The sequence below is a fragment of the Hemiscyllium ocellatum genome, chromosome 24 (genome assembly GCF_020745735.1).
Source record: "Hemiscyllium ocellatum isolate sHemOce1 chromosome 24, sHemOce1.pat.X.cur, whole genome shotgun sequence".
In the NCBI taxonomy this organism is placed as follows: Eukaryota; Metazoa; Chordata; class Chondrichthyes; order Orectolobiformes; family Hemiscylliidae; genus Hemiscyllium; species Hemiscyllium ocellatum.
In genome coordinates, this window is record NC_083424.1 from 35,700,185 (window position 1) to 35,726,864 (window position 26,680).

At 38.2% G+C, this 26,680-nt stretch overlaps 1 protein-coding gene across 1 annotated transcript in view; it reads right to left on the reverse strand.

Annotated features, from left to right (window-relative positions):
• Positions 1-26,680, reverse strand: part of rbm19 (RNA binding motif protein 19) — a 248,632-nt gene that overhangs the window by 206,246 nt on the left and 15,706 nt on the right. The window contains exons 4-12 of the mRNA XM_060843698.1: positions 16,193-16,231; positions 15,905-16,097; positions 14,949-15,196; positions 14,079-14,153; positions 13,523-13,601; positions 10,252-10,323; positions 9,896-10,099; positions 6,764-6,894; positions 527-648 (exon numbers count right to left, since the gene is read on the reverse strand). Of these exons, the coding sequence (XP_060699681.1) occupies positions 527-648; positions 6,764-6,894; positions 9,896-10,099; positions 10,252-10,323; positions 13,523-13,601; positions 14,079-14,153; positions 14,949-15,196; positions 15,905-16,097; positions 16,193-16,231 (1,163 nt within the window). The remainder of the gene's footprint in view (positions 1-526; positions 649-6,763; positions 6,895-9,895; positions 10,100-10,251; positions 10,324-13,522; positions 13,602-14,078; positions 14,154-14,948; positions 15,197-15,904; positions 16,098-16,192; positions 16,232-26,680) is intronic.

Sequence of the window (26,680 nt, forward strand, 5' to 3'; positions counted from 1 at the left end):
CTGAGTGCTGAGGGGAAACACCCTCAAGCAAGTGGAGGATGATGGGGCTGGCCAGTATATATCAGCAGGCTTAGAGGAATGGTGGCCAACTTCTTGAATGTAGGTGGAAAAGTCAATTTTGTTTCAGCTGACTATTTAACTTCCAAACAGGACTGATTTCCACTATTTAGGAGGTGAGTCTAAGGCTAAGATTGTCAAATAACATTTTGGTGCTAGCCCACTGCAATCGATATATGCAGACTCGTGTTTACAATGGCATTTAGTCAGGTTATGTTACATTTCAAATATTTAGTCTTTAAAAAAATGTGTCACATGCAAATGTCAGGATCTAAGCATTTCATGAAGTCTAAATTAAAAGTTACATATTACAACACTTGGGTTGCTCAATTGAAAGCAAACACCCACGAAGGAAAACTCTCTAAATAGAAGCATTTCAGATGCAAAGGTTTTAAAACCAAACACAAAATGTATTTATTAATTGACTATCATCACATTAATCTGTGCATTCCATGCATTGTATTCCAACCTGCTACTGCTGGCCTTGTCTTTCGCTGCTTTGTTTCTCTTGTAAGTAGAGAGGCCTGATGTTTCACTGTCTTCAGTCTTTTCCTTTTTTACTGTAGATGGTAAAATGTGCATCATCCTGCCCTGTATAGGTAAAAGGTAATTGTGCATTTATCCACTTTTTTTTGACAACTTCAAACTGTTCCTGCACACTTACATGCAGCAAGAAAAATAATTTATCTTAGAAATTAAGTTTCATGTTTATGCATTAAGTAACTATGTCCAACTTGTTTAGTGGTTAAAGGGTTTTAAAATGCACAAAGGTGGCACTGCACAGTGAAGCAATTAAAAACCTATGAATAACTTTAAATAGGTGCAATACATTGAAATGAACATCCCCTTCTTGATTTTTCATAGTAAAGCAATATATTTGTATTTAACTTTACCATTGAGTATTACTGAGTCAACATCACAAATGTTTACAAGTTAGGATTGTGTATATCAATTTAAAGCATGCAAATAACTTTTTGAACAATCTCCAATCCTTGAACATTAATAGCAGAAATAAAAGGAACAATTTGAGAATTCTTTGTCTCCTGAAATAACAACTTTGCCTTAATTATTCAATATGGTTTACTGAAATGAAGATTATCAGAAAGAATTTTATTGATTATGAATCAGTCAAGACCAAGCTGAAGTAACAATCCAACTGCTCCATCCTCTTTAGTAGATTTCCATGAGTGAAAATTGTTTAGTGAATATTGCATTTACCAAATAAAATGTGCACCAAACTAGGCTGTTTATTTAACTCATCTTCTACTGACTTCAATTTACATCATGAGTGGTCACAATAGACATGGTATGGCACACGGCATAAATTAGTGCTGCAGATGCTGGAGATTAGAGTTAAGAGTGTGGTGCTAGAAAAGCACAGCAGGTCAGGCAGCATCCAAGGAGGAGAATCGACGTTTTGGGCAAAAGCCCTTCATCAGGAATCTGATATGACACAAGTCCTGTGGTCAGGAAGGCTGAAAGCCATGTTCAATAGTCTTCTAATAATTCACTGTCTACCTTCGCTAGGGTAGAGAGGGGAAAAAAGAGACACACTCAACCAAATTAACCCACTGAGGCAGACATTTTTGTGATATGTGTAATAATGATTACTCGAGCATATTTGGAACGGAGATGTGCAGATAAACTCATCACTTTGTATAGAAACATTTTTTGTACTCAACTCTAGTCAATACTTACACATTGGTCCTAGCTGCACAAGCTGAAGGCAGCTCAAGTATGTTTTATCCTGAAGGCTTAATTTCCCAACTGGTTAAAATCCACGGTACCTTTTTCAAGCAAACTAAAATTTTCTGGACTTCGGGTAATGGATTTGTCATGCTTTAACTTCAAATATGTGGTTGGGGGTAGGGGAGGGTGTGGAGTGAAAGGTGAATAGTAGAGTGAAAAAACACAAACACAGTGACCTCATCAAAAATAAATGAAATGTGAACAGAGGAAACAGAAGACGCAAGAGCTTATCTTCAAGTCAGAAACAAACATTAGCCCACCTTTAGTAATTTTGAAAGTTAACAATCACTATTTGTTCTTAAAACTTAAATTTTATTTTAAAATTTCCAGCATTTGAGCATTTTAAAATCTATTGACAATGTAAGATAAAGAGTTCAGCAACAATTCTTGAAAGTTCAACAAGACAGATTAGTTAGTGACTGCCACCCTCTGGCGATTTTGATGAGTTGCACACTCAAATGCAGTCCTTTCAAATACAGTCAGTTCTGCTCTAACGTATGTTTCTTCAATACGAATTGGCTTTGACACAGTTGAAAAATTTAGATAGTTATGTGTAGAACACAAACTTTCCACACCCATATTGACTATAATACACTTCCAACCCAATTAGTTTAAACGGCGTGGCTACTCCGTGACTTTCTGGTAAGGCAAGATCACACAAGAACAGAACTATTGCGTTATATCAGAGACAATAGTACTGATACTCTACTTTGAATCATTTTCTTCAAAGCTTTACTTTTAAGATTGTTGTGCTACTTTTCCTCAAGTTCAGAATCAAGAAAGAATGTGCAAAAATGTGCAGCACAACCTGTTCAAAATTGATTTGTGTGTTTTTGCATATGAATAACTGCGAACTGAATCTTAACGCCAAAAAAATAAACAATTTCTTCAAGTTTTATGGAAGGCTTCACTCCCAAAGGCCTAGTGGCTTTTCTTCCTTCATTAACTACCTATTCCACCCTCATGGCATATTATTCATTCGATTCAAGCCCTAATCTACCACTTTTCATATCTGGAAGAACTGACTGTGTGGAGTTTGCACGTTCTCCCCGTGTCAGCGTGGGTTTCCTCCGGGTGCTCCGGTTTCCTCCCACAGTCCAAAGATGTGCGGGTTAGGTGAATTGGCCATGCTAAATTGCCCGTAGTGTTAGGTAAGGAGTAAATGTAGGGGTATGGGTGGGTTTCGCTTTGGCGGGTCGGTGTGGACTTGTTGGGCCGAAGGGCCTGTTTCCACACTGTAAGTCTAATCTAATCTAAAACTCACGACTACTACGATAACCCAAAATCAAAAGCATTCCAGTGAGGTTGCCACCTTTAAAAGGTCACTGGGCACCCAGATAAGCACTGTTAGACTGCAGTTGCCCAGCACAGTTGCTGATATTTGCCCTGGGTTCAGAAATGAAAGGAAATTTGACATCCTGCTTTGCAAATAGGCACTTGGAGGTCCTGGTGGACATCCTCTTCCCCAGCAGCATTACAGGCCCTGCCAGCCTGGTCTGAGATTGCCACTGGGTCCGTACAGTCTCAGTTGTCTCGAGGTACAAATAGCAAAGTAGGAAGAAAGTCAATTACATTCTGTTAGTCTAAGTGCCATTTCTCTCGGATATCTTACATTCACTATCTCTGCAACTACACCCAAGGCTTATGCACCATCATTTGCACTATTGCATGCAACATCTTCCCTCATTTGCTGTCACATACTCCAATCCCTGACACCACTAACCCCAAGTTACATCTGCGCTGCCTACTCACTTGTTGAGGACAGCTCCCCCACTACAACAAAAATACCAACTGTGCCACCTACTTGCATCGAGGAGAAAGTGAGGATTGCAGATGCTGGAGATCAGAACTGAAAATGTGTTGCTGGAAAAGCGCAGCAGGTCAGGCAGCATCCAAACAGCAGGAGAATCGATGTTTCGGGCATGAAGGAGGGCTCATGTCCGAAACGTCAATTCTCCTGCTCTTTGGATGCTGCCTGACCTGCTGCGCTTTTCCAGCAACACATTTTCAGCACCTACTTGCATCCCCCATAATATCTGCCTCATAAGGAGGAAAACAGTCATCAGCTAGAGTCAAGACGTGGTGGGATGCCCACCCTCATGAGGACAGGATCCTATTTCTGCTCGTCTGAAGTGGTTTACTAACCATGTCATTGAACTACATTGGCAGTTATCCTTGGTTTACTGTGCTGGGCCCAGCTGAGTGAAGACTAACTCCCTTGACTGTGGACTGCTCATAACCACAACAAGCCTCCTGGTCTTGTGTCCTGTAAATAGGGACAGAAATACAGCAGTACTGTGAATGTAGCACCTCTGGCTCAGGGACACAGTGCAAAAAAAAGGAAGGATGCTCTAAGCATATAGGCAGATACAAAGTGAATGAGTATTAGGATCCAGCTGTTCACCTGGAGTCTAAGTCCGGCCCAGTACATGGATTGCTTGCATGCCTCTGAGCACCCTTGTCCAAACTGTCCTTGATGCTGTATTACAAGGTTGTTGCCATTGCATCCCGAAGTGAGCACTGAAGTGCAGAAGCGTACAGTAAGTACAGCACAGCTGTGCCAGAGGTTCTTAAAGGCTAGAAGGAGCCTGCTGACACCAACCATCCAATGACAAATTCCAACTGCACATGCTCAGTTCATGTTTTAAAAATAATTTCTATTTAAAACATTTTTCTCTTCAAATATATACTTTTTTTTAAAAAAAAAGGGCTCTTAGGTTATCATTCTTCATTTCAATTTGTTTCAGAGATTTTGCCGTGACTATGTATAGTCACTATGCTCCTAAGTGTCAGCAAATGCAGCCTATAAGATGCCAACGTCAGTGAATGTGAGATGCATGAGGCTGGTGCCCATATTGCACCTCAATATAGTAGTGGCTGGAGTTCAACATGGAGGAAGCAATGAGCCAAAGTCGCCACTGTGACTTTTATGTCAAGAATCGTGTGTCCAATTTGCTTCTAGCAAGTGATACAATAGAAATCCACATGTTAATGAGGCAAAGTCTGTAGTCCATAAGGTTGTTATCAAACAATAATCCACTTTAATAAGTAACATGCTACTGCTGACCAAGAACCTTGCCTTACTGCCTGGAACAGAAGTATAAAACACAGCAAATTGATTTTGATGTCAAGACAGACCCCTATAAGATTCCACTCTGCATGTTTGCAAAATTATCTTTTGTGCACACAAACATGCATTATGAGAAAAAAATCTACCACCTTTAGAAAACCGAATATACAAGTTAGAAATTAATGCTTCACTTAGAAAGAAAATTTCCATCTCCTCCTTGATAAAGTGTTACAAATCGACAACTTTGGAATAAAAACCTTATACAATTCTTCATTTCTCTCGCAATTCAAAGTATTAGTGCTATAGTCATAAAATCATACTGCATGGAAAGAGTCACTTCGGTCCAACTCATCCATGTCAATGTCTCTTAATCGTAGTAACTAAACTTACATCTACCATTTCCTCTGGAAGTCATTATTTCACTTAGATGTCAAGTATTGTTACAGGGATGAGGTTCTGGAGAATTTGTGGCACTGAAGAAAATTCACAGCAGTTCTAAATTCATAGCATGAGCATATTGTGACGAAATCCTCTGGTGATATACATTTGTTTTGTACTAAACAAGCCAGTACTGTGTGAAATGTAGCATTTAGAGCACAATCGGTTACAAGAGTCATTGTCAGCAACATTCAAGACTGCCCAGAGATGGATAAGGCACACTGCATCATTTTCAACAGATCACTCAGGACAGTTTTGAGGTTACTGAACAGGAGTTCAAAGAAAACAGGCAGGGGTGAAGGTCATTAAGTATGGAGAAGGAGAGAGAGATACTGATTCTATTTTAACTAGTTTCCATTAAATTTACATTCCGAGTGCAACAGTTATCTAGACTGCTGGAAAGGCAACTGAAGCACATAGGTTCTGCGTTCAAGGACTCTGTAAGGAATCAAGAACAATTGGATGGCTTCATGCTGTTAGAACAAACTCAGAAAGGTTCTAGAAAGTAGTAGGCAGTTAAGAATTAGTGTTAGAACTTAGAAGCTGTCCTGGAGCTGAAGAAATGGGAATATTTGTGAAAGCGTATTGTAGGGCAGCTGAGAGAGGCTACAAAGGAGCCCTAAAGCATTAATGCGTAAGTGCAGTTGAGAGAGTGGGAGTTGAAAGGCTCACAAACATTATTTGCTTAACATATTGAATATTTTTGGAGCTGGGGGGAAAACAACGGGCAGGATATGATAAAACTTGTGTCTGGTCTGTAAAAGTGGGCCTCAAAGTAGTCAAAGAATACAACTCCAGCCCTATGGACTGTTAAATTAGGTTGAAAGGGAATTCAAAAACATCAGGATCAAGTCGATCTCTTGGACTACTTTTTCTGAACTTTTTTTTCTGGGAAGTTTTATTTATTTCCCCAAGTGACCTCGATTTTTACATTAATTAGCCTCCTCCCCAGGTCATAACAACATGGAATAAGCTAGATTGATGTGGTTTATATAAAAAAAAACTGGCAATGACTTCCATTTATTTATAAAATGAAGCCAAAACACTAGCTCAAGAAATTTGTCATTGACCTGGTGGGCCAAAGGACTCTTCCAGCGTTATACTGTTCAAAGCTCCAAATTAAAACTGGAAAACTGTAAGTAATTAATAAGAGAACTGATACAATACTTTGCATACATGACTTACCTTTACTATAATGTAACATCTTGACTCCCCTCAGAAGTCATGGCTTACATGACTCATGATGGCTAAAAGCAAAGGTACAACTTTCTAACTAGAGTTCTACAGACATCGCTCACATCCCAAAAATCTCTCAAATTCTAAATATGTCAGCACAAAGCCTGTGAAAGGTATACCTCATAGTACAAGTTATAAGCACATTACTGATTTTGAAATTCAAACATAATTGTATTTGAATCAGGAATTTTATGTAGAATTACCAAACCTTACCTGAAATACTTCCCCATCTAATTCAGCAAAGGCCTTCACAGCATGTTCAGGCATCATATACGTGATGAATGCAAAGCCTTTTGGTTTCTTGGTGAGGCTGTCTATAGGAAAATGAATCTCCGCTAATGGTCCTGTTAGAATTCAAAATAAATGCATTGCTCCAAATTAATATAAAAATAAATTACAATTGTTTCTAATACAAACTGATTTAATTCTTCTGACTTTTGTAAATCAATTTTAAATCAAGTACATTCACTGCAATGTGTAAAAAATTGTTTATATATTATGAAGTACACTTACCAACTTTAGACAATAGCTAGAGTTGCTGGCATTTATGAAAAATCTAAGTTTCCACAAGTATTTCCATCAGAATTGCAGTCAATTATAAAGGTTTCACTTTCAATTTATTAAATGCACAGGTTATTTTGGCAATGTGCACTTTTTGCACTTTAACCTTTACTTCAAACTTCTACCAGTTTTGGTTTCTTTGAAGTTGTAATGTTGTTATAGCACAAGAGGAGGCCTTGCAGGCTTTTAGAGTCCATGACATCTGCACAACAATCCAGTCAGTCACATTCTTGCAACTCCTATGCCCAGAACCCAACAAATGCAATTCATGCAAAAGCTTATTCAACTTCTATTTGTGATCAGTGTTTCTACTGCCACTATCCTCATGTGTGTCAAGGCATCACTGCTCACCATTAATAACATTCTTACAATCCTACTGCACCTTTTTTGCAGTACCCTAATTCTATGTTCCATTATCTTTGTACCATAAGCTATTGGAAATAGATTTCTTTGTCTACTTTATCAAAACCAGTCATAATTCTGTGTATCTCTAAAAACATCTCCCTCAGTCTTTTTCTAAAATGAAAAACTGCAGCCTCAGTTTAACATTGCGGCAAAAATCTCTCAACCCGAAACCATTCTGGTAAATATCCTCTAATCTATCAAGGACCATCACATAATTCATAAAATGCTGGATCAAAAGTGTTGCAATTAGTGGTCTAACCAGATCACCGTGAAGCATTCAACATGATTTCCTGCTTTTATATTCAAATACCTGAACTTATGAAGTCTTCAATTCCGATGCACGTTATTAATTGATGTCTCAATTAACTGTTTCCTTCAAGGGCTAATGCATATGAACCCCAAGTGCCTTTGCCCATATGCACTTATGTGACATCACAACAGCATGGGCTCAATTCCTGCACCAGCTGTTAGAACACTCCTTCTCAACCTCTCCCTTCTTCTAATGTATGTATACCCTCAGATTAAACCACCATCAGTCATCACTCTCACATGATAAAACAGCCATTTGGTCTGGTAAGATTACAGTGACTTTACGTACCTGTAAGCCACTATTTCCTCTTCCTATCCCTTCTGCCAAAATGCATGACCTCTCACATTGTTGCATTAAATTCCACTGCATTACATTATTTGCCCATTCTGCTATGTTCTGTCGCAGACAATATCACCATCATTGTGTACAACAACTCCAAGTTTATTTCACAAATTTTGAAACTTCAATCTGTATTTCACTATAAAAGTATTTGTACCGAAAAGAAAGCATTGGTCCTAGCACTGAAACTTGGGGAACCTTACAATCATTCTTAACTCTGAAAAATATACTTGCTGCCTTCTGCACATAGAATGATACAAGTCTTAATAATGTCAAGCAGTCTTTCTGCCCAATTCTTTTCTCCAAGTGGACACTGACCATCTAATTTCACAAACTTCAGTTTTATTAACTAGACTTATATGTGATACCTTATCAAATGATTTCAGTTGCTAGGTCAAAAAAAATCTCAAATCAGTCAAGCACAATCTGTGTTTTATAAGTTTGCATTTGTTCTCCTTAATTAATTCAAACCTTGTCAAGTGCCTGCTTTTTTCCCCCGTCTGATTACTATTGCTAAATATTTAACCATCTCAGATGTTTGTTATAAAGTAAAGTATTTATTAACTTCCAGGTTGCATTGCTAACTATTCACACAATACTTAAGACTTAGTACCTCTATATTTCTGTCTATTATCACTCCTCAACTCAGGAGTGAGCAAAATAATGGATGAGTCAGCGAATTACAAGACTTTGTTAATTTCAAACTCGAGTTGTACACTCCTGCCTCTTTCCTTAGAATGTTGATGCTTCCTTCATGAACAAGGCAGAGCTGGAAAACTGTGCCAGAATACAATTTTGAAACAAGAATACAAACAGTCTGTATTTAGCATTTCCTCACTTTAAAGTACAATTACTATTGCTTAAAAGAGACATATACTGTTGAAGCTTTTGGTTTTCACTCAGCAGGTCAACTGTAAGAACGCTAATTTCTTAAAGTTTGATTAGTTAACACCAACATGTTCCCTGCAGTACTACTACTTGCAAACACTTAAGGTGACAGCAGAATTAAAACTGTTTTGATTTAAGTTTCTTTTAATCTAAATGACTTTAAGTGCAAGGTTGCTAAAGTAGAACAAGACATTGCTGAAACATTCAAATAACAGAAAAAATTAAACAAAAAAATTGTCCATGATAACGACTTGCAAAGATTTGCGATGACTTGCTGGCACTCATCAGACTCAGGTGGCCAGAAAGCTTCAGTTTGCCAAAACCTAACACACTTAGCAATAATCTTGAGAAGGACTGTTAGAATTAACTATGAACAATGCAACTGTAATTCAATCTTCAAAATTAGGCATGCAATTATATTACTTTGAGAATCTGATTGAGACCTTAAAATTCAGTATGAGGAAGTTCAGTTGATAAGGAACACATTTTCTTCTAAAAGAACAGGCTGAAAATTAATGTTTTCTTTGCTACGCAATTGGGAATGAGAACGACAACAGGCAAAATCAAATGCGAGAGAGATAGATCCTCACTTAGAAAGTAAGTAAGAGTATCGGGAGATACAAAGAAAAGGAAGGCAATTGATATTTAAAAGTTCAAGTTGTGACTCTTCATGACAGAAGAGGCTCAGTGAACCAAAGGACCTACCTGCACCTTTCTAAGATCAGTGTCAAACCTGTCTGACATTACATAAATAGTCATTTTGTAAAAATGGAAACACAAAATTCACTTTTTCCAAGAAAGAAATTAATCACAACACAGTAGAAAAAAAATGAACTAATTACCATATTTAGAAAATACTTTTTCTAAGTCTTCTTCTGTCGACGTATAAGCTAAGTTTCGAACAAACAATCTTCCTGAGTCAGAGATATCCTCTTCCTCCTCGTCTTCTTTCTTTTCCCTTTTTAGCCATTTTGGGTCAATATTTTTTCTATCTGGTTTAGTTGTTTGAGCATTGTTCTGCCTAAAAAGTTCAATATACCTTCCACCTTTAACAAAGCAGAAAATATTTTTGAAGTTAAATTTTAGAAAGTAATCACATTCTATTTCAAGTATTACAACTTGAGTAGTCATCCCTCTCTTATTTAAGGAAGGACTACACAGTAAATGTCAACACTTGACAAAAGGTAAAACTTCTTACCCATGTAGTCTTTGTTTCTTTGCAATGCCTTTTCAAGATCGCCCTCTGACTCAAAATCAACAAATACAAAGCCTGCAAAATAAACCCACAATTAGATAAAACCAAATTTACGATTAAATGACAATCATGAGGAAGGTACAACCTTTATTATTAACATTTGAATAATATATTAATGTTGAATTGACAGCTTTAACTTATACAGTATTTCTAATGTAGCTCAAAGTTTCAAAATAATCCAATTTACACCCAAGGTTTGAAAGGTGAATTAAGAAACTCAATCGTGTGCAGCAAGTGGCCTATTTGCATGCATTTATATCTTGCTGAACTGTGGCAGGGAAAAACTAGATGATGACAATTCCCAATGCAAGTCAAGTACCTGTTCTTGACAACACCAGCTTACCAAATGATCCTATAGGCCTCTATCTTGGATAGCAGTTGCTAATTTCTCAGGGTAAGCTCTATGCATAACCTGCACACCCTATCTGGAGAGGTTAGCATCGTAAATGCATGAGCCTCACCACATCATCATAGCACATCTCCAACCAACTTAAAACACAGTGCTCCACTGAAATGCGGCACTTTAAAGAATTCCAATACATTTCATTGTAACTGCTGCTCGGCCATGTTGGCACATCAACAGGCAATTAACTCATGTATCAGGGGCGGGTGCAAATGGTTAGTCTCCTGAATATGAGGGTCATATGTTTGGATGATCTGGACAGATTGCAGGGGTGGGAAAGGAGGGGGGAGAGAAAGACAGAGACAGAAGCTCTGGGTACACTTCAAACAGTGTGCAATGTAATTTAGTATGCTATGCTCTGTACAACTGAAGCTAGCACAAAGAGGATGTGACAAAGGCTGAAGAGCTGGGACAGTAGCAGTAGCAGTCTTCTCAGAAGGAAGATTAAGATATTGTGAAGGAGGATTATCACTTTCAGCATAAAAGAGTACTTAGGCTCAAGCGCAATAAGCTGGACAAATATAATTTACACCTGGTTTCAATAGAAATGAGGCAGGTGCAATGACATCTTTGATATTACATTTGCTGCTATTTATCAGACAAGCAGTCCTGTGTGCTCTCAGAAGTAAAGGCAGTTTTGTTTGCTTTATCTTTTTATAGTTGTTCAATAAAAGTTTAGAGGAAATGATAGTCTAGTGAAAGTACCACGAGGCTATCCCCAGAGATCAAGGAAGCTAGATTTGAATTTTGCCATGCAGATAGTGGTATTTGAATTCATTTTTTTAAAATCTGGAACTAAAAGTCTATTGGTGAAAATGGAACCATTGTTGACTGTCAAGGAAAACCCATCTAGTTTATTAATGTCCTTTAAGGAAGGAAACTGCCATCTTTACTTGGTCAAGACCCACACAATATAGTTGACTCTTAAATGCCTGCTGGGCAATTAGGGAAGGTCAATAAATGCTGACCTGGCCAGTGATCCCCACAGCCCACGAATGACAAAAAATAATTCAAACATTTGAAGGCTTTCTAACATACACAATCCAACACTGAAAAATGAAAAGATATTATGCTACACTGAATACTGAGGAAAGAATAGCTCTTAGCCAGGTCTATGAGATAGTACAACACCAATGACAGGTAGCCTGTGCGGCTAGATTGGTATAGATGCACCTACAATTACAGTCAGACAGGTGATGATGTAATGAAACATTTACAAATATGCGCTTGTATTTGCAACAAAATATCCCAATGCCACTTATACGCCTTCAGAAGCTTTACTACTTCACTTCCCTCTCAATACACATTGTGAAGGGATTTTTGTGACAAGCAACATTTGACCTGGTGCACAGCTGATGCAGTTGGTGGAAATGCCAGAAGCTCCGTAAGACCATTAGATATACATGCAGAAGTAGGTCATTTAGTCAATCAAGTCTCCTCCACCATTCAATGAGATCACAGCTGATCTAGTTATCTGCATCTCCATTTTCTTGGCTTTTCGCCACAGACCTTGATTCTCATATTGATTAAAAATCTGTCTTATCTCAGCCTTGAAAATGACCCAGCCTCAACAGCCCTCTGCGGTAAAAGAATTCCACAGATTCACTAACCTGAAAGAAGAAATTCATCCTCATCTCAGATGTGGCATTATAGAGGCATTATACAGGCATACACCTTTGGTGTATGCATGAAAATACAAGCATGGCATTACAGAGGCATACATAATGTGGGCAACATAAAATTGCTTGAGGAAACTCACTAGGGCTTACAGTCCGAAACCTGCTGTTAAACTCACTGAAATTGACACTTAGCAAAGGTTGGTGACACCCAGCCCATAGTGACTGGATTAAGTAGATATGATGGAGAAGTGCATTGGAGGAAAAAGAAGAAAATAAAGTGCTCAACAACGTCAGAAGCAGAGCAAATGAGAAAGAAGGAGGATTGTGGGCCACTGTTTTAAAGGATGGCACTTGGTTATGTACCAAATGCTAGAATGGAAAGTGAAGTCAACAAACTTGAACAATAAGTTGTGACATCAAATTGTCCTTAAGAAGATGGTGGTGTAACAACATTGACAATAATGGATTATAGATCCAGAAAAATGTACTAATTTGGATGATATATCAAAAACTGCTCCCAGAGAACTAAAGCAATGCATCAAGGCAATACTTTTAGTATTAGACTGGAGGAAAGCAAACATCTTGTGACAGATGCACTTCATTGGGCTGGGGGAATAAAACATTAGATTGCAGAGAGTAAACAAGTGGCCTTAGGATCCTCAACCTGCCTGATGCAAAATGATTATTCTAACAAAGTATAAGAATTAATGCTTTAATTCTAAAGTTGCACTTTCCATTCATACATATATGGACGTATTAAGAGCAGATCATTTATGATCACAACTGGTTGCAACTTAGCTTTCAATCTCATAAAATAGGATATCATAAAAGAAAACAAGATTTTTCTTCATAACTTGCAGAATACGCTTCACTTTATTGTTGTTGTACTATTCAGTGAAATTCCATTCATACAAAGAGAAATTAATTCTCTTGACTTGGACAGAAATTTGATCCATTCTACACAATATATATGCTACAATACAAATTAATTTACCATTATAAAATAATTTGTTAAGGTGCAAACTAAACTATTTCATACATAACTCAAATATTGAAATATGTAAAATTCTTAATGATGCAAAAAGTTATATTCAATAGTAAATGTTTATGCCATGTATATCAGTCTGGGATTAAGAAATGCACCTTCATTCCTCAAACAAAACACTTCATACAAAAATACTTGGTTACAAACCTGTTGTGTTTCCATTTGCATTTTTGACAATTCGGATAGCCACAGGTTTTATCGGAACAAAGAATTCCCGTATTTGTTTCTGGGAAAAAGATTTGTACACCTTATGAATATATAGAACACCGAGTCCTTGTACATACAGGAATAACAACCAAGATTTCATTCTAATGTTTAAATAATTCACATTTAAACTTCCTGATTCAAATTTTATCAAAATTAAAGAACATTCCGTTATAAAAAATATTTATACATACATAAATCATAAACATTACAGGCTGGAGTAAAACAGCTTCTTTTAACTAGACAAACAATTTGTTCACATAATCTGTAAATATATCAACATTTACTTACATTGCCATGAATCAAAATCTAAAAGGAATTTTATTCCTGTCAACACAATAGAGATATCAGCCTCTACCCAATATTGCTTAATTCCTAAACAAAAATACCAAAGAATTGTAAATGCTGGAATCTGAAACATAAACATTGCTTAATCTTTTTTATAGGAATAGTGTCCATCTGAATGCAATAGGAAGTACAAATGGAGAGAGATTGGTACCTCTTTCACACTGAAGGGGGCCCCTCGCAGCTTCAAGGTAAATGGTGTAGTTGGTTCATTTTGTTGTTTCTTTTTCTGAAAATAAATTAGTAAAGAGTGAAAAATCAAGTAATGTCCTCCTTAATTTTTGCAACATATTTACATTTGTCTGAAAGTAGTAACACATTGTACTGATGCATAATAATGAGATAAAACATGCTTAAAGTTCGTCAAATAATCCAGAACCCTTTGTATTTGCTAAACAATTCTGACATTGAAAAGAAATTGTAACAGAGTCCCTTAAAATAGATAGTGAAGACTTCCTAATCAATCGGCTAAAAGCATTTTGTTCACTAACATCCTTTAGGGAAGGAAACCGCCGTCCTTATCTGGTCTGGCCTACATGCGACTCCAGACACACAGCAACATGGTTGACACTTAACTGCCCTCTGGGCAATTAGGGACAGGTAATAAATGCTGGCCTGGCCAGTAACACCCACATAGAACATAGAAAAATACAGCCCAGTACAGGCCCTTTGACCCTCGATGTTGTGCCGACCGACCCAAGCCCACCTAACCTACACTAGCCCACTATCCTCCATATGCCCATCCAATGCCTGTTTAAATGCCCATAAAGATGCCCATAAATGCCCAAAATATCATGAATGAATTTTTAAAAATATTTATTTTTGAGATATTTACAATTGTGCAAATATCTAGGTTACACAGTTAAAATAAGGCAACAAGTACAAACATGCAAGGATGACCAACAAGTGATATGGAAAAAAAACTCTGGATAATTCAATAGCTCATCTGAACAAAAATAGATTCTTAAAAATACATTTTCAGAGCACTAAATGCTAACTAAACCTAATGGAAAAGATTGCAAACCTCCAGTTGTGTTTTTTCCCTCTGTGCTGGTTTGTTATCCTGCTTTTTTTCTCCACTTTCACAATTGCTGTCTGTATGTAATAAGCTACTTCCCTCAGTGGATAATTTCAGATTATTTTCTTCATCTGCCTCAGATTCATCATCACTTTCAGATTCACCTTCAGCCTTCACTATTTTTGATCTTAAGTAATCCATGTCAGATACTTCATTTCTCAATGCAACATTTTCTTCTGTTTGCTTTTGTTTGGCTAGAAGAGAAAAGATATTTTCAAAAACGTTTACACAATGCAAGTTGTCAACTTCTTTTCAGACCAACATCAATCTTTGCCCAGAAAAGTTGAAACTTCATGCCATACATATGCAGCCTAGGCATTCCTAGCTATAGTAACTTGCAAAACAAAAGGAAAGAAAGTTTTAGTAAAGAAAAAATTTTTAAAAATATTTTGCAAGCGAGAAACCTAAGTACAAGCTTCTAGATTATTGTGCCTGCACAAGTAGAGTACAGTGCAGCAAAGAACTCTACAGCAAGAAATAAAAGTCCACAACAGTTCTTCCACGGGTACAAGTGCAAACAGCAGACAAATTTTGGAAACAAATAGTAAACACAAAGGTGACTTCAGTATCTGAGCACAGAACTGTCATAAAATAAACTCTGACTGCAGCACAGACACAACGTGCACTCGATTTTCCCAATCAGTGGGAAATGTTGATGATGCATCATATGGAACGATAAAAGAGGCATTATGATGCAAAACATGACCAGGAAGTAAGGGATGTTAAAACAGGGAAAGACAATTTAAATAAGGACATTAAAAAGAAACTTTTCAATCAAAAATAATTTAAAAGGGGATACTTAAAACAATGACTTTCTGAAAAACACATTCACAGGCAAAATCCATAAAACTACAAATTATAAGAATGGAACACGAATAAGACAATATATGTAACGTATTCACTTTTTGGTTCTTTAATAGTGTCCTCCTGCTCCTCACTCAATTCTTCAGAATCTTCAGAATCAAAGTTCAGGTAATCAGCCAACTGCATGGCATCCTTTTTCTTTGCAGGTAAAGTATCATTAGTCCAGGTTGGGACATTGGAACGGTTCTGATGTACTGCCAGAAATTCCTCAAATTCATCATCTTCCTTCAGCTTTGGAAAAAACAGTCACATTTCCGGTCAATATTGATGGGTCAATATTGATCAAAAATCAAAAGCATTCAAACAAATTTAAAAATCCTACTTACATGCTCCAGGTTATCAATGACAGGCTTCTTCTGTTTATCCTGTAACAGAAAATTTCAAATTCTGAAGTATGTGATTTCTGATTTCAGTTTTCAGCTGATTACATAAAGTAAGCCACGAGTTAAAAAGCATAAAACTTAATTTAGTTGGCTATTTAAGTATAGATATTTCAACTTTAAATGAGGCCAGGCTAAAAACAACGGACCGTGAAATACAGTACTACAACAGTCATGAGTTAAAGATTTAGCACATTGTTTTTAAATAATCAAACACAACTACATGAAGTTGTTCACTTAGGCAAGAAGAATTTTTCATAACAGTATCCTTTATCTGGAAACCTCAGGACCAATTGATTTTCAGAAACCGAATAATTGTGGTTTTCAGATACAGCTTACTTACCTGAGGTAGTTGGTTAGTTCGTTGAACCGCTGATATTTTGTCCTGCTTAGTTTTTGTGTGGTCTGGACTGTTAGGGTGAGTGTCACTTCTGTGTCTTCTCTGCAGTGGTTTGTACACTGGGTCTGTGTTTCTTGCTGGCATTTTTGGTTGAAAAACCAGGCCTCCAAGGATTCTCTGGCATGTCTCTGGTTAGCTTAACCTAGAATGGTTACTAGCCATCCAACTTCACGAACACCAACTGTCAACTAAACGACATGATCCACTCTCCCTCATCTCTGTACACACAGACCAAGACCATTCGAGGACAAGCTAACCAGAGACACACCAGAGTGTTCTTGGAAGCCTGGTCTTCAACCAAAAAGGCCATCAAGAAAGACAGAGATAGACCTAGTGAACAAACCGCTGCAGAGAAGACCCCAAAGTGACACACACCCCAAAGGACCAGAACACACAAAAACTAAGCTGGACAGAACAACAATGCTTCGCAGAAGCAAAACTAATTATGTTACCCAGCATGGTAACAAAATGTCTGTACGAAAACCCAGCAGCTCGGTGAGCTAACCAACTACCTCATCCACAACCGGAGCTACAGATCTTCACGAAAACCTTAAAGCTTACTTATCTTACAGGTTACTGTTTATTTCAATTTATTTTTATCAGCTTCCATTGCTGATCCTGCCGGTATGTAGTCTTGTAGGTGCCAGTAACTATCCTAAGCTCTTTACTGTTGTAATTTTATCACCAAGTTTTCTCTTTTTAAAAATAATCCTGGACATTGGATTTTCAGTCTTTTTGGTCCATTTGGGTCACAGGAGCATAGGAACAGATGTAGGCCATTAAGTCCCTCAAGCCTGATCTGCAATTCAACGAGATCATGACTGATCTGTGGTCTAACTCCACATACATGCCTTTGGCTCTTAGCCCTTAAAACCTCTGCTGAGCAAACATTTCTCAGATTTAAAATGAATAATTGACAACAAAAATTAACAACTGTTCAGGTCCATTCGGGTCAGTCTGTTCAGTGAGAACATTTTTTAAAAGGAAAATATTGATTTTTAGGTGTGTTGGTTTTTGGACATACAGATAGCAAATACTTGACCCATAACACTTAAATTAGGAATTACTGCAGAATTCCAAGATTCAGAGATATCTCAGTGTTCTTGTGTGCAGGTCACAAGAGGTTAATATGAACAAGCAAGTAGTAATTAAGCAGACTGATGGAATGCCTTGCCTTTTTACAAAAGGAATTAACATAAAAGAAAGAATGCTATACAGAGCTTTGTCAGACTATATCAAGTACTGTGCAGTTTTGATCTCCTTATGGAAGAAAGGAAGCAAATGCTTTGGAAGGAGATTAACTCAATAACTGAAATTAGAAGGTTAACTTATGAGGAAAAGGGTGAACAGACAAGGTTTATTTACACTGGAGTTCAGAAAAGTCAGGGGTGACTTGATTGAAGCATAAAAGATCCTTTAACAGTTTTGACAAATGGACGTGAAAAGCATATTTCCTTTGTGGACGAGTCCAGGGCCAGGGAGCAGATTTTATGATAGAGATTCATAAATTCCTTACAGAGTAGCAACAGGCCATGTGGCCCAACAAGTCTACACAGACCCTCCAAAGAATATCCCACCCAGACCCATTCCCCTACCTTATTACTTTGCACTTCCCCTGACTAATGCACCTAACCTACACATCGCTGAACACTACAAGTAAATTAGCATGGCGAATTCAGTTTACCTACACATCTTTGGACTGTGAGTGGAAACCAGAGCACCTGGAGAGAACTCACACAGACATCTGGGAGAATGTGCAAACTCCACACAGACGGTCGTCCTGAGGCTGGAATTGAACTCAGGTCCTTGGCACTGTGAGGCAGCAGTGTAAATCTCCGCTGCACACAGACCAAAACTGGACACAGTACTCCAAATGGGGCCTAACCAGAGCTTTATAAAGTCTCAGTAGCACAACAGTGCTTTTATATTCCAACCATCTTGAGATAAGTGACAACATTGCATTCGCTTTCTTAATCACGGACTCAACCTGCATGTTTACCTTTAGAGAATCCTCGACTAGCACTCCCAGATCCCTTTGTACTTTGGCTTTATGAATTTTCTCACTGTTTAGAAAGTAGTCTATGCTTTTATTATTTTTTCCAAAGTGCAAGACCTCGCATTGCTCACATTGAATTCCATCAGCCATTTCCCGGACCACACTCCCAAACTGTCTAGATCCTTCTGCAGCCTCCTCAATTCCTCAATACTACCTGCCTGTCCACCTAACTTCGTATCATCAGCAAACTTCGCAAGAATGCCCCCAGTCCATTCATCTAGATCATTAATATATAATGTGAACAGCTTCAGCCCCAACACTGAACCCTGCAGGACACTGCTTGTCACCGGCTGCCATTCCGAAAAAGAACCTTTTATCCCAACTCTGTTTTCTGTCAGACAGCCAATCCTCAATCCATACCAGTAGCTCACCTCGAACACCATGGGCCCTCACCTTGCTCAGCAGCCTCCCGTGTGGCACCTTATCAAAGGCCTTTTGGAAGTCTAGATAGACCACATCCACTGGGTTTCCCTGGTCTAACCTACTTGACACCTCTTCAAAGAATTCCAACAGGTTTGTCAGACACGACCCCCCCTTACTAAATCCATGTTGACTTGTTCTAATCAGGCTCTGCTCTAAGAATTTAGAAACGTCATCCTTAATGATGGATTCTAGAATTTTACCAACAATCGAGGTTAGGCTAATTGACCTATAATTTTTCATCTTTTGTCTTGATCCTTTCTTGAACAAGGGGGTTACAACAGCGATCTTCCAATCATCCGAGACTTTCCCTGACTCCAGTGACAAGATCTCAACCAATGCCTCCGCTATTTCCTCAGCCACCTCTCTCAGAACTCTAGGATGTATCCCATCGGGGCCAGGAGATTTATCAATTTTAAGACCTTTTAGCTTTTCTAGCACTTTCTCTCTTGGAATGGCAACCATACTCAACTCAGCCCCCTGACTCCCTTTAATTGTTGGGATATTACTCATGTCTTCCACTGTGAAAACTGACGCAAAGTACTTGTTAAGTTCTCCTGCTGTTTCCTTATCTCCCATCACTAGGTTTCCAGCATCAGTTTGAAGTGGCCCAATGTTTACTTTTGCCTGTCGTTTGTTTCTTATGTATTGAAAGAAACTTTTACTATTACTGGCTAACCTACCTTCATATTTGATCCTCTCCTTCCTTATTACTCTATTTGTTATCCTCTGCTTGTTTTTGTAGCCTTCCCAATCTTCTGATTTCCCACTGCTCTTTGCCACTTTATAGGATCTCTCTTTTTCTTTAATACATTTCCTGACTTCCTTTGTGAGCCATGGCTGTCTAATCCCTCCCCGGATAATCTTTCTTTTCTTGGGGATGAACTTCTGTACAGTGTCTTCAATTATACCCACAAACTCCTGCCATTTTTGCTCTACTGTCTTCCCCGCTATGCTCTGCTTCCAGTCTATTTTTGTCAGTTCCTCTCTCATGCCCTCATAATTACCTTTATTTAACTCTAACACCAAGGACTGTGCAGTGGTCACTTTTACCATTACTGATATGAACACAGCTACGTGTGGCAGTCTGATTAGAGAGGATGGGATCAATTATTTTTTCCCCCTCTTGTTGGCTTCCTCAGCACCTACCACAGACCCAATCTAGCAGCTCTGTACTTTAGGACTCAACCAGCTCAATTGCTAGTGCTGCCGATGAGTCACTCTTGGTGGTGGACATTGAAATGTCCCACTCAGACTAGCTTTTGCATCTTTCCCACCTTCAAGTGCTTTGCCTGAATGTTGTTCAATAAGGAGGAGCACAGAGTCAACAGCCAAGGGAGAACATTCTTAGTAATCAGCAGGAAGTTTCTGTGTTGTGACCTCTCCCAAACAGGTTCTTCCAAGATTAATTGTGAATTTCACTGTTCATTAATTTTCCCACACGCACTCCGATGTCCAGCGATACATGAAATCAAACAGCAAAGGTAGTGACTGCGCAGGTTCACTGTGATGTCAGTTTCTTTACCTCACTCTCTCCTGCACTGACCTCACCATATGCTTCCTTGGTCTGTGACCAGTGGAGTGCCACAAGGATCAGTGCTGGGTACACAACTTTTTGTCATGATTTAGAATATGAGCATAAGAGGTACAGTTACTAAGTTTGCAGATGACATCAAAATTGGAGGTGTAGTGGACAGTGAAGTAGGTTACTTCAGATTACAATGGGATCTTGATCAGATGGGCCAATGGGCTGAGAAGTGGGAGATGGAGTTTAATTCGGATAAATGTGAGGTGCTACATTTTGGGAAAGCTAATCTTAGCAGGACTTAATGGCAAGGTCCTCGGGAATGCTGTTGAACAAAGAGACCTTGGAACGCAGGTTCATAGCTCCTTAAAAATTGAGTCACAGGTAGATAGGACAGTGAAGAAGGCATTTGGTACACTTTCCTTTATTGGTCAAAGTATTGAGTACAGGAGTTGGGAGGTTATGTTGCAGCTGTACAGGACATTGGTTAGGCCACTGTTGGAATATTGCATGCAGTGCTGGTCACTCTCCTATCAGGAAGATATTGTGAAACTTGAAAAGGTTCAGAAAAGATTTACAAGGATGTTGCCAGGGTTGGAGGATTTGAATTACAAGGAGAGACTGAATAGGCTGGGTTTGTTTTTCCTGGAGCGTCGAAGGCTGAGGGGTGACCTTATAGAGTTTACAAAATTATGAGGGGCATGGATAGGATAAATAGACAAAGTCTTCCCTGGGGTGGGTAATCCAGAACTAGAGGCTTGGGGTGAGAGGGGAAAGATACAAAAGAGACAACTTTTTCACGCAGTGGATGGTACGTGTATGGAATGAGCTGCCAAAAGAAGTAGTGGAGGCTAGTATAAATGCAGCATTTAAACAATATGTGGATGGGTATATGAATAGGAAGGGTTTGGAGGGATATGGGCTGATGCTGGCAGGTGGAACTAGATTGGGTTGGGATGTCTGGTCGACATGGACGGGGTGGACCGAAGTTTCTGTTTCCATGCTGTACACCTCTACCACTCAAATGTTTCTTGTCCACTTTTGACCTGAAGCCATGAGGCTCCCAAGGCAACCAATCCCCCCAGGCCCGACTGTACCCCAATATGTCACCATCTCTGCCAGCCCATCTTGTCAGTGGGATTGGTCTTATCCAGGGATACTGACAATGGTGTATGACACAGGTTTGTAAAGTAGCAAGCCGTGAGTATGACAATGTCAGGCTGTTGCTTGACTAGTCTGTGATACAGCTCACCCAATTTTGGCACTAGCCTCCAGATGTCCGTAAAGATTACCTTCCACGATTGACAGGGCTTTTTTTTGTCAATATCATTTCCTGTGCTCCCAAGTGGTCCATCCAGTTTCATTCTCTTTTGACACTTTGCATTGCTGATACAACTGAGTGGCTAAGTTGTTCTGACAGTCAACAGATTCATGGTTTCTTACACTGTTGAATCCAGATATTTATGATATTCAAATTTCACCATCTGCTTCAGCAGGATCCAAACAAGGGTGCCCAGAATACTACCTGAGTTTCTGTAATAATAGTCAAGTGACAATACCACTGGGCCATCACGCCTGCTGTTGTGGGTATTTGAAGCTCATTGCCTCAGAGTTATAGAAACGGAAACCATCACAACATTTAGTATGTATTTTGATGAACACTACAAATGCCATAACATGCAAGATTCCAGACTAAGTGCTGGAAAATGAATTTACGGCAAAAAGGCACATTAATGCACAGAGAGTCATACAACACAAAAACAGACCCTTCTGTCCAACTCGTCCATGCCGACCAGGTTTCCTAAACTAAACTAGTTCCACTTGCCTGCATTTGGCCCATATCCCTCTAATCTCTCCAATTTAGTAATATCCTCCCTACAGCAGGGTGACCAGAACTGTACACAGTACTCCAAACCTGGCCTTCCAACATCCTGTACAACCACAACAAGGCATTCCCATTCCTATACTCAATCGTCTGAGCAACGAAAACAAGCATGCTAAACTCCTTTTTACCACTCTGTTCACCTGTGACACAACTTTCACAGAACTATGTACCTGAATCCCTGGGTCTCTATGCTTTACAAATCTACCTGGAAACCTACTATTACCTGTACACGTTTTGCCCTTGTTTATTTTACCAAACTGCAATACCTTACACTTATTCAAACTAAACTCCATCGGCCACTCCTCAGCCCAATTAGCCCAACTGATCAAGATCACTTTGTAATCGTGTATAGCCTTCTTCACTGTTGACTATACCAACATTGTTAGGTTTTTTTTCCATCCTGTAAAACTCTATGACTGTTAAGTTCTATAGATTAAGCAAATACCTTTAAGATTTGTTTTCAGTTCAGTGCCAAAGAGTCAGGAATTGAGATCAGAAGTTTAGTTTAGTTCAGAGAACATCAGAGTTGCATCCTCAAGTAAGTTTTAAGTTTCTCTCCCATGTAAATATTTTCCAGCTCTTTTCAAGGGAAGCCAGTCATCCCAGCAAAAGTGTCTGGTTTGCAAAGCTGCCAGGCCAGGTGAGATTGAAGATAAATCTGAAAGGTAATGGAACTAAAATAACGTTCTCAGATTTGTGAAAAGCATATGGCAGCAGACTTGGAAAAGAACTATAACATTTTCTCCATGGTACACAAGTACATACCTGGAAGGATTGAGCTAAGTAGAACTTTAAAGAGTTGAGATCCAGTTGTTTTTTTCTGGACTGGTGTTTCCATAATAGATAGTGTTGAACAACAGATCGAAAGTTTGGTTTGAATTTTATGTTAAGCTCTTTTTAAAATAGTCTAGTTTGTTTGCTTTTGTAAAGAAACATCTACAACCTCATGTAACTATGTTTTGATGATATAACCATCAAATTAACTAATCACAAAATTTTGAAATATGATCTGTCAAGCCAGATTTTATTCTAGGATCTGACTTGGCATTATAGTCAGAATAGACTTGGAGTCATAGAAACGTACAGCATGGAAACAGACACTTCGATCCAACTCCTCCATGCCAACCAAGTTTCCCAAACTAAACTAGTCCGACTTGCCTGCGTTTGGTCCATATTCCTCTAAACCTTTCCAATTCATATACCTATCCAAACGTCTTTTAAATGTTGTAACTATATTCGCATCCACCACTTTCTCTGGCATTCGTTCCACACTCAAAGCACCCTCTGAAAATGTTGCCCCTCAGGTCCATTTAAATCTTTCTCCACTCAACTTAAAATAAAAATGCCACCTAGTTTTGAACTCACACACCCTAGAGAAAAGATCTTTGCTATTCACCTGATCTATGCCACTCATGATTTTAGAAACTTCTATAAGGTCATCCCTCAGCCTCCTATTTTCCAGGGGAGAAAACGTCCCAATCTTTCCAGTCTCTCCTTATAACTCAAACCCTCCATTCCTGGCAACACTCTGGTAAATCTTTTCTGAACCCTAGTTTTTCTGGTCATCATTTTGATGCATCTATGTAGTTTGCTTTTATTGACGTTCATGGCCCTGGGTTTCCCAAACGGAATACAGAGTGCTGTGGATTTGTATAAGTTCATCAGTACATCTTTACCGTTAGCCAAAGTTTGATGAAAAAGAAGTCAAAATGCAAATTACACACACTGTTCTTCATATGCAATTTGAACAGGTGCTTGTAGTAAGAAAGAGATGCTCCACGGATTGAAAATTACAAGTTGCTAACTGAAATCAGCTATTTTCTCTTTAGCTGTGTGCAAGTGCTCTCTGCTGCTCCACCTTGTTCTGATTTTAAAGAAATTGTTGCACTTGCACACTAATTATTCAACTTTCTTTGGCTCCAAAATTAAGTTTCACAACTAACAGAAGTACCCTTTTCAAAACTGATGGTTGTTACTGGCTGAGTCAGAGAGCTTGATCAGTAGTTACTAAATTACGAACTAGGCTATGAATTATTTTAGAAGTTTAAAAAATTTCTTACTTTTCCTTTGTCTCTTTTTCTCTCTCAAACAATTCTATTTTTTCTTTTCTGTTTCTATTTTTTAATTTTGTATCCAGTTTGATCCTGAATTCATCAACACTAATTAATCCTTCTCTTCAGTCATTTTGACATGTATTTCACCACAGCCTGTACACTAGAAACTATGCACAAAGATTTTTTTAAAAAACAAGTAGAAATATACACAAGCAAATCTAAAAAACAAGGTATGCCTTGGAATGCCTGCACTCCAGCAAAATCAGGGCCACACCTGTACTTATACAAGTCAAAATGTCACTGCGTTTTCCAACTGCAATTGCATTCTTCAGGTATTGCGTGTAGAACCCTAAGACTATTTGATCATTTATGCTTCTCAATGTCTTAATGAAAGGTACATTACCACTATCCCCCAATTCTTTGTTTTATTTTTCTTTAAAATGCGCACTTTGCACTTATCTAATTTAAGTTAAAAATACCACTTGGTTGCCAATTCATTACAATATAAACATTAAAAATAGAGGACTTATTTTCCAATATGCTGCTCAGTTTGTCAAGCCTTCTGCAGTTGCATTATGAATCAATTGTGGTTTTACATTCAACATATGCTGGTTTATTTCTCTTTCCCTTTTTCAATAAGGATGTTATATTGGTTAATTTCAACTTTGTATATTGGAATATCACATGTCTATGGACAGAACTTCTGCTATCTCTTGACTTGTTTCAATAGCTCTTGATGCATTCTCACTTTGCTGAGGACTTCCTAACATTTATTTTTAAAAAATAATGAACAATAGTTATTATAATCCCAAAATGTACAAAGTTTAAAAAAGGTTTTGTGGGACATTAAGTATAATCCAAAATATATTAAAACAACTTTTCTTTCAATTTTGTTTCAAGTAATTGTTATTGTAGACGGTTTAATAGTGGAGAATAAGAGATTAGACTTAGATTAGATTAGACTTACAGTGTGGAAACAGGCCCTTCGGCCCAACAAGTCCACACCGACCCGCCGAAGCGAAACCCACCCATACCCCTACATTTACCCCTTACCTAACACTACGGGCAATTTAGCATGGCCAATTCACCTGACCCGCACATCTTTGGACTGTGGGAGGAAACTGGAGCACCCGGAGGAAACCCACGCAGACACGGGGAGAACGTGCAAACTCCACACAGTCAGTCACCTGAGTCGGGAATTGAACCCGGGTCTCAGGTGCTGTGAGGCAGCAGTGCTAACCACTGTGCCACCGTGCCGCCCAATATTAAGGGGAATATTAATCTCTACAAAATTGAAATTACAAATTGCAATTTTGATGCCTAACACAACTGAGCAGTCCCAAAAGAATTTAACAGGAGTGCACTTTAATAGATAAAGTTTGAATATACTGAAACCAGCCAATAAAGCTATTTCAATACCTTCATCTCATTCCATCAATGACTTAGTTTCATAAAAGAAGCCACATTGCACCGAAGTTGTCAACAATGGCACTCAGACCTCAAAGTGTAGAAGTTTCCCCCCAATTTTACAAGGATGTTTGCCACAATATATGATCAGGGTATTCTAAAATAACAGAACATAATTGCCATGTGGATGGTATTAATGTTTTGTAGTTAGAGATCAGTGGATTTTTAGATACTAGTAATAAATGAAAGGAGTTGGAAAGATGTTACAATACACCTCAAAATACTGCAGATCACTAGTTACATAAATTTACACGTTAAAAAATACTTTTTTCATTTTTGCAAAGCAAAAATAATTTATATCAAGATGAATTCAGGCAAGTTGCTGGTGTGTTACAAAACTTAAGATGAAATAAAATTAAATTATAATAGAGTAACACACAAACTTAGTTTCAGATACTAGTAGGAATTTAGCTAACAGTGATTAGATCATGTAAGATAGAAAAAGTACCATTTTGATACATAATTCAATTTTGTCATACAAAATGTAAAGATCTCTCCCATCAAATCAACTTTTGTGCAGAACTTCTAGATAAAGAATTTTTTTTGCAAGCTTTCTATTCTTAATACTGAAATTCTCTGTATATACACACTTTCTCTCTCGGCAAAATATATCTGTATGCTGATCTA